Below are 16,026 nucleotides of genomic sequence, written 5' to 3'. Positions count from 1 at the left end.
CATTTCCTAATGATCCAGCCGAGCATCTGCTCCCTGAATACAGCATGCAGATGATGCAGCTGGAATCGCCGCTGGCAGATTGTTTCCCCCGCCACCGGAGCGCGCTTTTCTCGCCCCGGCTGATCCATTGTCTCTTGCGCTGCTCCTCACCTCCCTCGCCGCTGCTGGACCCGATTAAAGCCTCCCAGCAGCGCCGCTTGGGTGGCGGAGGAGACACTTTGGAGCCCCAGGCAAGGCTGGCACTGGGTACAAGTCACACCAGCCCGTCGCTTCCCGGAGCAGCATGGGTGACAGCGCGAAGCCTCTGCAGCCTCGGCTCCGCTCTCCCGAATCCCGGCCAGCTGACATTTGGGCAGGGCAAGCAAGGAGGGCAGGCCATGCCAAAAGCGGGACAGAAGTGCATTTTCACCGCAGCCCTGTGTTTTAATTGGTAGCCCAAAGGTTATCCCTGATGCAAAACTCTGCTGCTGGAGCATTGGGACCCAAAGGGAGAAGGAAAATTCACCAGCATTCCAAAGAGAAGAGATTGCTGCTTTGATTTTCATGCGAGAAAACCCATGGCAGTGCATTTGAAATTACCAAATATTGTGTCCAAATGTTTTTCTGTTATTTGTTATAAAGGCCAAACTCTTGTTTGTTGAGAAGGAAACCTTATGCAGAGTGGTATCTCATACAGATTTTCTCTCACTGTAAAACCGTTTAATTTCAACAGAATTCTGATGGTATCAGGACAAGATATTTTTCCTGGTTGTCAAAAATAGTAATAGTTTTCTTGAAGATGACTGATAAAAGAGCTTTTTTTGGATGGTAATGGTGTTTTTTATAACTGGCTCTTGTAGACACTTACAGGTAAATAGAGGCTAGGATGTAAACAACCTCAGGTGCTGGTAAAATAATCTGAGTTTAAATCCGTCAGGACAGAATTTCGGGTTTGAAAGGTCAAGATCTAGTCTGGAAAAGTTACAGCTGAAACAAATGTGAGAAACTGTTGAACCACTTAATTTTTCGTAGAATTTGCCTGAAAAAATGGATATTAATGAGATATCTGTGAAGAAGAGGATTTAGTTTTCTGCTTTCTTTACCTTCACTCTTTTGCAGTTTTCTCTGGCTTTCCACCATCCATCCCTGTTGTAGTAGCTGTGGGTTTGGCAGCTGCCAAAACCACCTGTGTTCTCCTTTCCAGTGCGTTGCTGAGCCTGGTGATCCCTCCAGGCAGGTTCCTCTGAGGGTGAACACAAAGCACGCTGACCAGAAAACCAGGCATGGCTCAGGGCGTGTGAACCAGCGTTTAGGGCAGGTGTCTATAGGTTGGCTTTTGTCAGGGCTAGAAAACACTTACAGGTTAGTTGTTTTGCAGAAGGTGTGTAATTAAGCTGCAGATGCCTGTGAAATGATGCCAAAAGTGAGATGTGTGGGGTACATAGGTGGTGATGTAATGATCTCATCAATGTATGATTGGGATAACATATGATGAAGGCATAATTTTTCCCATTCTGCGTGAGTGAGCAAAATTTTGATATGCTACATAGCTATTTTTATAAATGCTTTGCTGAGTATTTGTATTTTCATTCGTAGTGTTTCACATCCTTTGACTCACGAAATCTGTATTTTTGTGCCAATTCTCCAACTGTAAACTCATAATGAATAATGAAAAAAAAATGATAGTATTAGGAAAACTCTGAAGTGGTGCTATCATCATACAGTGTAGGCTTAATGCTCTTCAATGGAAGTAAATTGCATAACCCTGTGATTAGGATGTACATTTTCTCACTGGTGTAACAGAGATTCTTTTTCTGTTAGTTTTCTTACCGTATCCCCTACCAGTCATATCTGACCTTTGGTCACTCAGTCTCTAGTGGCATAACAATAGTAAGTGGGAAGCATCATACTTTTGAGAAGGAAAAAGCGTTTTTTGCTATGTTAGTGGCATTGCTTTAAAGAGGAGATGCAGCCCTAGGATAGCCCTGTCTAGTACTGGACAGAGTGGGGTAAAGTGCTAAAAGGTCTCTCAGCAATACTTGTAAGCAGGTTGTTGTTTTTCTAGAATTCCAGAATCATTAAGGTTAGAAAAGACCTCCAAGGTCATCGAGTCCAACCTTTGGCCAAACATCACCATGCCAACTAAACCACAGCACTAAGTGCCACATCGAGTCACTTCTTGAACACTTTCAGGGATGGTGACTCTGCCCTTTAGACCCTTTCCCAGCTCTGCTGCCCTTCTCTGGACACGCTCCAGCCCCTCAATGTCCTTCCTGAACTGAGGGGCCCAGAACTGGACACAGCACTCGAGGTGTGGCCTCACCAGTGCTGAGTGCAGGGGGACAATCACTGCCCTGCTCCTGCTGGCCACACCATTTCTGATCCACACCAGGTGCCCTTGGCCTTCTTGCCCACCTGGGCTCACTGTTGGCTCATATTCAGTTGCTGTTGACCAGCATCCCCAGGTCTTTTTTCCTGGGCCACTTTCCAGCCACTCCTCCCCCAGCCTGTAGTGCTGCATGGGGTTGTTGTGACCCAAGGGCAGGATCCAGCACTCCACCTTTTTGAACCTCATCTTGTTGGCCTTATCTCATCCCTCCAGCCTGTTCAGATCCCTCTGCAGTGGCCTCCTAGCCTCCAGCAGTTCAACACTCCAGCCCAACTTAGTGCTGCCTGTAAACTTCTTGAGGATACCCTGGATCCCCTCATCCAGATCATCAATAAAGATATTAAACAGCGTTGGCCTTCACACTGGTCCCTAATGACTGTCCCCAGCTGGATGTGGCACCATCCCCACCACTCTCTGGGCCCAGCCATCCAGCCATCTTAACCAGCAAAGAGTGCACATGTCCAAGCCATGGGCTGCCAGCTTTTCCAGGAGAACGCTTGGGAGATGTTACCAAAGGCTTTGCTGAAGTGTATGTTTGCAAGTAATTGTATTTCTCACAATCTGATTTTTTTGTATGGGATCTTTGAAGTTACTCTCCCTTAGGACTGATTGGTTTAGACCTGTATAAAATCCAGATTGCTTATGTAATATAATGTTTGGATTTCTGCTGTGCTTTATATGGCTACAACTACTCTTATATAGGTATTATTGTATTCTTAAAATCTAGCCTTTACAGTACTTAATAGCAACTGGGGATTTTTTTGGTCATAGTTTTTCATCTCAGAAATGAATAATTAAAACAACTTGATTGGAAAATTGAAATTCTGTCTTCAATACGCTGAAGATTTTGAAAAGATACATACTTGACTTATAATGGGGAAGGAGTCTTTGTCAGTCATGCAATAAAATTTCTGAATGTCCTCTTTATCAGCTTCACTTTTAAATGTTACTAATACAGGTGATTTGTAAATAATGCAACCGAAGTCAAGACAGCAAAAATCTTCTATTGTTGAAGATGCCTTTGAGTTGATATTTTGTATTGGCTCAGAAGTGGCAGAAGGATATTATTAGAGTGTGTCTAGGGTAGAGTGATGAAGGTGATGAAAGACCTTGAGGGCAGGATGTGGAAGAAGTGACTGAGGTCACTTGGAGAAGAGAAGGTGAGGGGTGCCTTCATGGTAGCCTACACCTTCCTCATGGGGACCCTCCCTTTATTAAAGAAGAGGATTGAGGGCCCTTATCACTCCTTTGGGTGTGCACAGAAGTGCTCAGATGTGTAAAAACCCGTGGTTCTCTCCAAACTGGACTAATTTTTAACTTCCTGCTGTGGCGTATTGGAAATGTTTCTCATTATTGCTAGTGGAAAGGTCCCTCCTCAGTGATGGCTGTTGTAATGAGGTTACTGTTAAATGGATTTTAGGATTGTTGGAGGTGGTGGTTTGTCAATAGGCTGAAGCATGAAAAAATAACAGGTAATCTAGAGGCAGGAGGAGCAGCTCCTGGTGTGTGCAAGCAGTGACTCAGTGCACAATACACGCTGTGGGGAGTTCTCATTGTGGCTTTCCTGTTGATTTGAATTGGTTGTCTCCTCCTTCATCAAGTGTGTTCAGCTGTTGATAGATGTAGAAGTGAAATGTTTTCCTGCCGGCCCTTTTTTGCATGATACAGTCTTGGTTTGCACAGTTTTTCATAGGGAGCTGTAGTGGCTGATACCATCCTAACAATTCCCAAGCAAAGAGTATGTCCTTCAGTTTAAACTCCATGTATTGTGTCTGGCTGGGTACTACTAACAGGATGTTGAATTTATGGCAGTTTGCAACAGATACGGATAGTCAATATCTTTCCATAGGCATAGAATAAAAGAAAACCTGCTGCAGTGGAATGCCAACATCATACGTAGGTTGCAGAAGATTGTATAATTTTCTTAAAGCTTCAATAACTCGGGAGCTTTCCTTCATCAATGGGCATAAACAGAGAAATTTGCAGTTGGTAGGAATGGAAGGAACAAGACCGGAAGGAACAAGACCTGAAGGACTGGAATTAAGCAGTGGTTAGAGGATATTTTTATTCAGTGTTTTATCTTCTTTGGAATATTTGAACTTTTCTTCCCTTCTTGTCAATATGCAGTAACATCAATGCTTTTTCCAGGTTTATGTTGTCTCTCTGCTCATAATCATTCTCATTAAACCAACGTGTGAAGAAATGTATGGAGAATGGTGCGGTCTGTGAGAGGCTTGATGATGACAGGTTTTGCTGTTTTAGAAAACAAGAAAACATTGGCTTGCTTAATTCCCCTTTACGACTTGTGCTAGACTAGTTCTAGGACTAAATGCTGGAAGAAATCCCACACAAAGGCTTTGCAGTCACTTTTCAGTTCTGAGGTGAAACAAGACAGTTAGAGGTATAACAGGTTGGGTAATGATGACTTCACCAGCAGAGATATTTAAGCTGCAGGTTGCCTAAATCTTGATTTTACAAAGCACATCAGCTCGTTCTTAATTTCAAACACATGTTTGGATCCATTCTAGTGGAGCAAAATTCATGTTGTCTTCTTTCCTACCTTCTGTTAAAAAGCTGCCAGACTCACAAGGAGGGAAAAGCCACCAAAACACAGTCTAGAGCACAATGTGCCTTCCAGCATAGGGTGGAGCAGGTAGAATATCAGAAACCAGGCCACACCAGTCTCCAATTCTCCAACGACACATCTGCAGCCATGCCCCAAATACAAAAGCGTCTCTTCTGTGCTGCAAACCTCTCCTGGTGGGTCAAGTTCCCTGGTGGACTCCACAGCCTCCTGTTCAGCCTGCTGACCTTCTGGAGCAGCTCCATGAAAGTGGGTTGGGCTCCCCCTTCACCTGCTTGTCTCTTATTGCTGTAGGTAGCCCTGTGTCTGCCTCCCTTTGCTTTTTTCCAGATCACTAGTGTGCAAGCTACCCTGTGTCAGGTGAAAGGTCTGGGGACTTCTTTGGTTGCTTGGAGGGCAGAGCTCTGTTCTGTTGCCCATCCTGGAGCTGCTTCCTTAAACCAAATTGCTTCTGGAGACTATATCTATTCTTGCATTTCAGTGAAAAAGATAATAATGGCCATTTTTCACCACGGCTTAATAAAGGTCTTAAATACAGGGATAAAATGGAAGATCTCTCATTGGTTTGTGTTTTCTTCTTTGGTTTTCTTGTTTTTCGTTTTGTTTTTTGGCTTGTGGGTTTTTTTTTTTTTGTGTGTGTGTGTATTTTTTTTTTTTTTTTAGAGAGAGAAAATGCTGAACATAATTCCAGCACATTCCCACTGAATGCACATGGGAGCCCAAAAGGAGCTGGTCTAATCATCTCCTTTGGCCTGTTCATATGGATGACGGGTGGTGTAGAAACTTAGGAGCAAAGAAAATTGTAGAAAGAAAGAAACTTAGCTTTACATAGGTGCAGTGTGACCCATTTTCCTCCCTTGTGCTGTAAGGTCTCCTGCTGCTGGCTCCTGTCCATGTGGGCTGATCCCAGTTGGCGCTGTTGGCTCCGCTGACCCTTGGGTTCGTGGGTGGCTGGAGCCAATGTCCAGCCCGTTTATGTGTCTCAAGATCTGCTCTGCTTGCTCGTCCACACCGTTATGCTGAGTTATTCACAGGGTTATGGAGAAGGTTGGCATCCTCTGTGTCTGATCCAGATGTGCTGCAGCTGGAGGGTAGGATTTAGCTCCATGGTTTTCCTCTGCTTAGCTATGTAAGGGGACACAGCTTGGCATGGTACCAAGTGCCGGGGCTGAGTTTTGATCTATTGTCTTGACATGGGGAAGGGAAAAAAACCCCACCACCTTAAATTTTACTCTTGAGTGAATCTTAATCTTCAAATTAGTACAAATGTGAGAGTTCCAATGCTATGATTTTAGAATAACTGTAATCATTTCCAGAAAACAAAGCCTAGGAACATTATGGTGTTGAATGCAGAGGAAACTGGTGTTTGAAATGATGTGTTGTGCATCTGCACATGTCAAAAAAAGAGTTTAATGTCCTAATTTGTTTTAGATCTTGCCCCCCTCTCCTCTTGTTCATCCCTGCTTTATTTTCTTCCTTTTGTGCCTATAATTGCACGCGTTATTAGAACTGGCAGGATGAGCACCTCCAGATGCATCCTACAGGAACGCAGCCAGTGCTGACTCTATTCCCATGTCAGACTGCATGCCAAGTCAGTGAAGCTTGCTTGTCAAAACCTATACCCTTTCCACACTGCTTCTAAACCCATCTTCTCTCATAATGTTTTGACACAGGGTGACTCAAGAATTGTCCCAAGCTTAGGAATGTGTCTTTTAGTATATTGAGACATCCCTGGTAAAAGTAGGATTTTGGAATAGTACGGCCTAGGCAGCTTCCCCTTTTCTTCTGTCAGATGAAATGAGTTGAGGGGTTTAAAATCTGTTGTGTTGAACCTTTCACTGGGTTTCATGTTTTATTTTTTTTTTTTTTTGTAAATCTCTGATTTTTTGTGCACTTTGAAAACATCAACAAAAAATTCACTTATTTTACTAAACATAATGCATTTTGTGTTGTGATTTGTAGCAACAAGACAACAACTCCTCTTCCTCTTGGGGAAGAATATACTAATTTTACTTATTATTTTACAGGTATCAAGCAACAGCATATCAACGATGCTCCTTCTACAGGATCTTTTCCTAATTGGAGATCTATACTATCACCAACACAGCCTTCCACAGAAACTAAGACTCCCTCAGTAGCTGATATTTCTCTGGGACAGACTTTGGAGAATGCAGACTTGCTTCAGATGATAAAAACAACGCTGACAGGCGCACGTACCAGGACTTTGGATCAAATGCACCTGTCACCCTCCCTTTATCAAGGCAGTGGGAACAGTGCACCCCAGGAACCCACTGAGGTTTCGGCTGAGTCACCTCTGAGGTCGTCGTCCCAAGATGCAGATGACACAGCTGCTCTAACAGGTTTGCCTCAGCTTGGTATGTTTGCCACATTGTCCACTACCCCACCAGTGACACATTCGAGTACGGCTCGCGTGCCATCCCAGCCAGTGCCATTAGAAACACCCTCCATTTCCAAAGAAAGCACATCAGGACCAGACATGCTTGCTGCTGTTCCATCACCATCATTCTCCTCATTGGTAATTCAGTCATCTCATGCCATTAACTTTTCTAAACCAGCTGTACTGCCCATCCAAGCCCCTTTGTCTGCAGATCCTGAAGGTTTCTCCAGCACAGATTCAGCTAGCTGACAGGTTAGTGAAAGCAGGAATAGTCCTCTAAGCATGGTGCATTCCGGTGTGGTGAATCACAGAAGGAGTCCCAGCTTGTTTATGGGGGCCATGCTTTTCATGGGATCGACAACAGTGCATTTCACAGAATTAGTGGGAAAAGGGTTTCCTTCGGAAAGGACCTCTTTTTCATCTGTGTACTCGATATTCCTGGGTTAAAAATGCATCAGTCTCCACTGACAGTAACTTCCAAAATTTGTCGTGGTTCCCTAATGAGAGTATGTATAATTTCTCTTCTACTGGAGCCATTTAGAGCAGCACTGACTGGCAGAACTAGGGGTATCACTCTTCTGTCATCATCAGTTTTTCAGGATAAAGCAGAGGTTCCTACATCAGTCTTCCATGCTGTGGGTATTCCACATCTAATACTGCCAATGAGTCATCCTCAGTCTTCCACAGCACTAATTGCAGTACAAGCTCTAACCCTGCACCTTGCTTGTCATCAGCCTCCAAGAGCCCGGCTGAGGTCTCCAGCTCAGCACAGAGCACGTCCTCCATTTCAGTGCCAATACCACTTATTCCAGATGCAAAACACGCTCGCAGTGCAGTGCTGCCGGTACGAGAATTTAGACGCAAAACAGATTTTTCTCTTTAGAAATGCAACACACTCCTCTCCAACAAGCCAAGGTCTCCCTTGCTAACTGAGACAAACGAGGTGTTTACTGGGGCAGCACGCACAGACAGTCCCAGAGCGGCAGCAGCCAGCCAGGGTAGGCTGCAAATCCCTGCCACTGCTGCCTTGCAGAGCTCGCTGGTGCCTCTGAAGCGGAATTTTGCAGAAGGCCTGACTGATGGAACTTACCAGGCAAACAGCATGAGACTCCAGCTGCTTCTGCCTTGCTCTCCCAAATCCTGGTGGCCTTCCTGTGGCAAGGACAGCTCAACAGCTTTTCACAAGAGGAGTGACAGCAAAGATGCCCATGAACTTTAATGCTAATAATGTTCTGCATTATGGAACTCAGCTTTCCAAAGTTTCTCCAGGTATCCCAACCTGTACAGTTGCCATAGGATCAAGGATACTAGGCACTGTTTTGGAGATGGCCATGACTGCTCTTGATCTAGCTCCAGTACCATTAATTACTTCCACTATAGGCTTTTCAAAACCTGAACCTGGTACCACAAATACTTCTGCCACTTCTGTTTTTGTGACTGCATATCTTCCACCTGGAGATGCAGAAAGTTCAGATGTAACTGTAAATGAAGACAGAAAGATGAGAGTACCCACTCTTGTGACCCCACATGCAGAATATTCATCTCCAAGAGCTTTAAATCATTTAACCTTTGGTCAGACTTTGCATTCAGTTGATAAAAAGCCACTCGCCTCTGTCATGCCTCCAACGTGGGGTACGCTGCCCCCATCACTTGTTTTCATGATAACAGTGATGGACAGCCACAGTTCTGGCTCTTCCAGGATTTTGAATGCAGACTCTGAAAGCAATTTAGATCCTGTCAGCACTCCTGAAGTCGTAACTTCAGCTTCTACGTGGACCAATAAAGCATTGATATCTGCAGCTGGCATTAGTATTCCTTCGGTAAAAACTTCAGTCCAAATGGAAATAAGGGAAATTGCTCCAAGTACTTTTCCACTGGAAAAGGAGTACCATGCACCTTACTCGGTAGTGTCAAATCTGCAAAACAAAATTCATACAAATAAGCAGCCACTCTCCTCCACCCCTTCAGCAAACTATACATATGCATCCTATAGTCAAAACATTTCAAATTTACCCTTTGCTGAAAAGAATAACTTTTCAGAACTTGTTGCAGATGTATTTGTGCTGAAAACATCTCCTGTTCAGTATTCATCCCTTGCTACTGCATTGACAATGTCTGACCCCCTGCAAAAAGAGCATGGAAGCATGGCTGAAGACATTGCTGATTTCTTCACTGTTGGAGATGCTCCTATCAATATACACAATAAAGCACCTCTCCATTTACATGTGCCTCCTGTTAGTGCTGCAGGTGTGCTCCCTAGCTCTCTAGAATCCCAAACAAGTGATGCTGGAAATGACTGGAATGTAAGGCACAGCACAGTGTTGGCTTTTCAGCTCACTGACAACTTGACTACTTCAGCCCCCAACAGAAGCAGTGCCACCCTTAGCACACTGCCAGCACGGTCCCCGTGTCCTGTAACCAAGCCTTCTGGCTTGACTCTCTTGAATAGTTTTATCTCAGAAGACACTTGTTCTGGAAATTTTCCAGAATTTGCAGACAACCAGTTGGAATCCTGTGGTTATTTAGTTATGGCTGATAAAAATCCAGCCATGTTCAGTGAGGAGGAGTGGGACACAAGTGCTACAAGTCATAGTCTAGCTCCCAGTAACATATCTAATAAAGCTCCCAAGGGCACCCCATTGCAAACCCCTGCCACCAGTGCTCTGCAGTCAGTCATCATAACTTCTGTCCATGCATCACCAACGCAGATAGAGTCTCCTTCTTTGTCAACAACCAACTTTACCCATTCTGTTCTTACAGTGTTATCTGGAGTATCTTCTGGTGCAATACCTACAGTAGAAACTTCAGAAGCAAAACCACTAACAAGAAAATCATCTCCAGCTTCACCAGTGCCAGCTTCTTCCTTCTTTTCTCTAGGCACTGAAAACACACCTTTGCCATCTGTGATGGCTTTAAGCACACCGATACTGACACTAACAAAAAATAACACTGCCACAAAACTGACATCGGATCTAAGCTCGGTAGGAACACAGGCAGATTTTCCTTTTGCAACAAGGAACATGACTGCCTCACCTGTGGACGTGCCAGTTATGCTCATAACCCCCAAGAGCAGCACGGCCACAGCTTCCACACTTGCACCCACAGCCCATGTGCCAAGGCAGATAGAAACAACAGTAACTGACACCCAGAAGTTCCCGAGCTCAGACATCACCAAAACGCCAACCCCATACCCACTGACAATGACAGCAGCTTTGACATCTATTACAGCATCAGCGAAAACAACTAGGCTTCCCCCTTCTCCAGTGGAACTCACCCCTGCTCCTCCCGAAACCACGGCAGCAGCCGCTTTCGCTAACATGACAGCAGCTCCCTCCCTGGACTGCCGCCTCTCTGCCAACACCATGGTGAAAACAGGTACGTGCAGCCACTGCCATTGCTGAAGGGACCTTGTGTGTCTGTGAGGGGCAGCTAGTGAGCAGTGAGAAACAGCCCAGTATCAAAGAATGTGGGGCAGTGCTGATTAACCTGCTGCCCTGACAAACTGGATGGATACAAGCAGGGTTCTTGGACATGCCACTGGATTTTAACATGAACACATCAAAGGAAGTGTGTTCTAGAGTTCAGGGAGTCACTGCAGGACCACCTGTGTGGAGGGACAGCCCTGTAAGCCGGGATGGTTTGGTGCCTGCTTTGCAGTAAGGAGTCTGTGTTGCTGAAGAGGACAGTGCAGTAACCTGCCTTGGTCCTCTGCCCTGTTTACACACAAAAACCTTATTCTGTTCTAATATGAACACCTAATTCTATCATTACAGATTCATTTGAAAGTAATGTTTAGCATTTAGAGTTGCACACTTCAAAATGGGAGGATTTTGAGTTTTCTGTGCGAACAGTGCCACTTCTGGCTCTGGCTGTTCATTCACGGACAGCTTCTCTTTAGCTGTAAGAACTCTAAACTGAAGGGGCCTGGAGAGCTACCTTGCCCTTGTGGACTCCTTGTGGCAGCACAGCATAGCACCAGAAGGTGTGTGTGTCTTGGAGATCCCAGCAAAGGATAGGTACAGAAAAAGAGTTTATGACCTTGCATGATACAGGCTACAGCAAAATAAGGAGGTTTTGGACCTAATATGTGTTTGTTAGCTGCTAAATACCTCCATCAGTAGTGTGATGAGTACAACAGCTATTTCTAAAGGTAGAAGTAGCTTGTATACAGTATATGATTGAAAGTACTCAAGAGCAGCTATAAAACTCTCTCTGCAAATTATAAGAGAAAAAGAAGATAGTGATAATTTTATTAAAGAGAGCATACAGATGCTTCCTAAATGGAACATAATTGTAGCAGTGGAGCAGCACATTTCTTTTATGTAACTCTGGCCAAGAAGATGTGAAGCCTGCCTGTGCAGCTCTGGCTCAGTCCCCTGGGAATGCTGTGCCAGTCTGTCCTCAGGCAGTGAGTGGCCTCATGCCTCCTTGGAAAGGCAGCGTGGCAAAGACTCGTTGTTGCTGCTAAAGAAATTGCATTTGTTAGACCTTGCTCTGGAAACATGGAAACAATGGGCTATTGCCATGGGATGAATGGGGAACTCGGGAGCTGCTGCAGTTCTGTCTTTGGAGCTGCTGCTAATCCAAGCTGCTCTGATGATCCCTGCACAGCCAGCCCGATGTAAAACAATTAAAGAAAGCAAACAGGAGCATGGTGATGTCTCAAACCACCCTGTGGCTTTTGTTGCTCCACAGTTCTGTTTCTGAACACAAGGAGGATGATGATTAGCAATGCCTTCAGGGAGAGCGTGAGAAAAGGACTCAACCAAGTGCTGAGACAAGCTTTCCACCAGAACGTCAGCGCTCAGGTAAGCTCCTTACCTGTGTGATTTCACCAAAACAGCTCTCCTACCAAGGAACCCCAGCTGGCTGCAGCTCCAGTGATGTCTCTGGATGCAGGAAGCCTCTTGGAGGGGAGCACTGAGATTTTCCTATGGAAAGCAGGCATAGGTGGCACCCACTCTGGTCTCTAAAAATATAAGGAACACTCCAAAGCTTTTACCATTTTCTTTGATGAAGAAGAAGAGAGAAATGCAAACTTCTTTTTAGTGTGTTCTGGGAAATGACTACTGACAGCAGTTTCCTCTTCCCCCTGCAGCTCAGGAGTGACTTCTGCTCAGGGGCAGCTGAGTGCTGCTGTGCTCAGCCTGGATCAATGGCAAGAGCACGGCTGGTAAATGGGATGTCACTGCTGTCAGTCTGCTCCCTGCTTTGAAAACTCAGTACCTGACAGGTGCAATTCCACAGGGATGAAAATCCTAAGCAGGGAGAAAGCACATTTTATTGAAAATAAATGGAGGTGATGTGTTCATCACTTTGCAGCTAAATTGCACGAACCTCTGCACTGCTGTGTGTGAGAGCAGGCTTGGGTGGGCTGCCAGGGCGCTTTTTCCTGGGACACAGCTTCCTGTGCTCTCAGACTGGGGTTTGTGTGGAGTCCAAAGCTGTTAGGAGTTACACTCACCAAGCCTCTGGGAAGGAAAAATGTAATTTTTCTCAAAACAGAGGGCATCAAGTTGACTTTGGCCCTCACGCTTTATTGCTGCAAGCGTGGAGGATGTTAGTTGGTTTGGGAATTGTGTATTCCTTGGCAGCAGCAATAAAAACTGCCAGGTTTAGTCCGCTACCTTTTTGCATACTTGAGAGGAGCTGCCTTCTTCTAACAGAGGAAACCAGCTAAAACTTAGTGTGGAGGGCCAGTTCCAGGGGTAAAACTTTTTGGAAAATACAGAATTTTGAGGTAAAACTCAGCTCGTGTTTTGACTAACAGTGTGTCCATTCTTGTGGTTTGGCATTTCCACTCGTACAGGTCCACTCATAGACTTAACCATCTGGGTCAGTACAGGAGAACAGGATATGAGACAGCTCAATCAAACATTGGAAATGTCTGTCTCAAAAATCTGTGCAAACCTGCAATGACAGAAACATGCATGAAGTCAGCAAACTTCAGGCTTGAAAGCTGGAAGCTCCCTGTGTTTTTCCATGCAGATGTAAAATGTTGCAGTATCTGTGCACGAATGAAGGCCCAGCCTAACCTGGAGGTTTGCACCTGTGGTAGCAGTACTGCACTCCTTCAGTTCGGAGCCCATGCTGCGTGGGCTGAGCCTAAAACTCTCTGAGCAGTTTTGCTAATACCATGTCTGATATGACACTAACTGATCCCGTGGGGATTACATGATAAAAACCCTGCAAGGGACACATATTCAGGGTGAGAAGCCCCGTCAAATACTGGTTGAACTGTGAACAAAATAATAAAAAAAGATGCTTCCCTACGTGTTTTAGGTTGAAATCCTGGAGCAATCGAGTAACCTCACAGTTGGTTACTACGTCACACGGGGGAGACTGGTTTTCATGCCAGCTGCTGTCATTGAAAAACTGCTTGCCTACGGCGTCAGCAATGCCACGTTGGACATGAAGCAGCACGTGCCACATCTGCAGGCCGTGGTGGCCCTGGCCCTGCCCTGGCAGCCCCCTCCCGCGTACCACTTCCAGCTGAAGACGGGTGAGTGAGTGATGCCCTGCCTGGGGTGGCTGTGTGTTCATGGTTCAGTGCTCAGGGACCCTCTGAGGCAGTGGTGTGGCAGCAGGACAGGCTCTGCTTTGTTCCAGGTGTTGCTTTCCTGGCACAAGCAGGACAGACAGTGTGGGCACCCCTGTCCTTCCCGGTGCTCTGCTGCCAGGGCCATCGGCACTGCTGTCAGGGGAGGCGGCACCGCAGCAGGGACCAGTCACACCAATGTGCCTGACTAAGGCTTGGCATTTGGTTAAATGGGTTTCAGTGAATGGATTGTGCAGTAACTTGTGTGTTTCTTCTAGGGTAATCAGATGAGAAACATGACTGTATGTTATAAAAATAGGTATATAGATATATAGATAGGTACACACAGGTTGTTCTGGCTGGACCCATCTGACCCAAGTTTCAGCTTTCTGACCCAGGGTCACTGTTTAAACCCCTCTGTGCAGAGTAATGGCAGGGCAGTATAAGCTATGAGAGGGCAGAGTGCTCTGGAACGATGTATTAAATGATAAAAAATATTTCTTACATGTGTGCTTGCATATTTATATACACTCACAGCAGTTAAAGTTAAGTGTATTTTTCCTAGAGTGAAAATAAAACAAAATGAGAATCGCTATTATGGTTGATTATGTTTTGCAGGACTAAATGACCTGCAAGATTTAAGATTGTAACTTGTCTTTTGGAATGACTTCCCTTACTGCCTGGCTCTGAGCAAGTACATGCACAGTGAACTGGCCCTACCATCTTATATATCATTGCAGAAGCAATCTCCATTTGTTTGTGGAGAGTATCAGCTCTAATAATGCAATTTATTTCTTACATTTTGTCTTAATTAAGGCTAATTTAGTGCAGTTCCTGAAGTGGCATTATTTTCACCTGCTTAATGTGTAAATTGATCATTTTGTTCTCGGTGCTGCAGCTGAGAATACTTTGTCCACATGCTAACACCTTCCTTTTCCAGAGCTGCAGTTTGTGGGTCAAACAGACAATATTCAGTCATGCAAATTTGTTCAGACCATGGAACAGCGGCTCCAGAGAGCATTTCAGGATGCTGAAAGAAAGGTCCTAAACACCAGCAACAACTTAACTGTTCAGGTACAGTTCTGGGTGCTTTGCCAGTGCCTATTGCCAAACTCTCCTGCTTATTCCTTGCCATGTGTGTGTTTGTATTCCAACGCAGTGCCTTTGCTAGCCACTGTGGAAGGAGGTTTATGTTTTCATCTGAAATAAGATTGTTTTATGCATTGCAAGAAAACTTAGAAATGTATGATTTATAGAAGGCTGTTGCTTTTCATGAATTAGAGTTTTACTGTTTGCAGTTCAGTCATATAAATGAAATTCATAAAACCAAGTTTAGAAACACAGTCTTCCACATTTATATTTTTACTGAACATATTATTCTGACATATTAGTTACTTTCAGTGAGGCTATTCAGGTATGAAGATAGTGCTAGGCATAGCTGTTTTTAAGATCTGAAATAATGGAATAGATTTCTTTCTCTTGGTATGCATTTCAGTTTCATACTCATGGGCACAAATTCACCACTAAGGGCCTGATTTTTACATGCCCTAATATGTATAGTGGGCCAAGGCCCCTATGCTCTATGCCATACTTCAGCACTAAAGAAATGATCCTCTGGGCAATATTATGATATGTTTTTGACTTATGATGAAACTCTGTGTATGTACTTGTGCTCCTCAGAAGGAGAAAATTTGCCATCAGAGCTCTGCTTAGTTACTTTGGTGCTGTTTCTTGTGAGCTTGTGTTCAGACTGGAGGAGCTCAGAGAGGCAGAAAAGAACAGGGCAGGAGAGGGCCTGCCGTAGTAGGTAAAGTGATTATCCATCTTTTCAATAGCTGGGCCTGTGGCACTGAGGGGAACTTCATTTGCTTGTGGTAGAAGTGGCAGATCTCACAAAGCATCTAAGCAATTTTGGAAAGAGCCCTAGAAAAAGGTAGTGGCTGCTTTTGCAGGTATTGCCAATTTAAGGAGAGATAGGATGGAGGTCCTGGAGGCAACATATAAGCTGGGAAGTAAGAGGCTCAAGGGTGTGATTGTCATGATAAATTTTTCTGAAGTTATTCCAGTACCGTGCAAAAGACTAAGTCGGTGCAACAGAACACTGAATGAGGCTTTTAGATTAATTGAAAACTGAGGAG

General features: G+C 44.8%; 1 protein-coding gene across 4 annotated transcripts in view; it reads left to right on the top strand.

The window, feature by feature from the left end:
* The first annotated feature begins 4,318 nt into the window (after positions 1-4,318).
* The window catches only part of KIAA1549L (KIAA1549 like), a 76,233-nt gene continuing 64,525 nt past the window's right edge, over positions 4,319-16,026 (top strand). The window contains exons 1-6 of one of the 4 annotated variants that reach the window (XM_032112108.1): positions 4,319-4,418; positions 6,980-7,312; positions 10,111-10,725; positions 12,046-12,158; positions 13,633-13,852; positions 14,829-14,962. In XM_032112108.1, the coding sequence (XP_031967999.1) occupies positions 4,364-4,418; positions 6,980-7,312; positions 10,111-10,725; positions 12,046-12,158; positions 13,633-13,852; positions 14,829-14,962 (1,470 nt within the window). In that variant the 5' untranslated portion in view covers positions 4,319-4,363. Of the gene's footprint in view, positions 4,419-6,979; positions 7,328-10,110; positions 10,726-12,045; positions 12,159-13,632; positions 13,853-14,828; positions 14,963-16,026 lie in introns of all 4 variants that reach the window. The other 3 variants (XM_032112107.1, XM_032112109.1, XM_032112110.1) reach the window with 3 other exon arrangements.

This window comes from Corvus moneduloides, chromosome 6, assembly GCF_009650955.1.
Source record: "Corvus moneduloides isolate bCorMon1 chromosome 6, bCorMon1.pri, whole genome shotgun sequence".
Taxonomy (NCBI): domain Eukaryota; kingdom Metazoa; phylum Chordata; class Aves; order Passeriformes; family Corvidae; genus Corvus; species Corvus moneduloides.
Note: the sequence above shows the minus strand (reverse complement) of the source record. Positions and strands in the feature narration are given on the sequence as shown.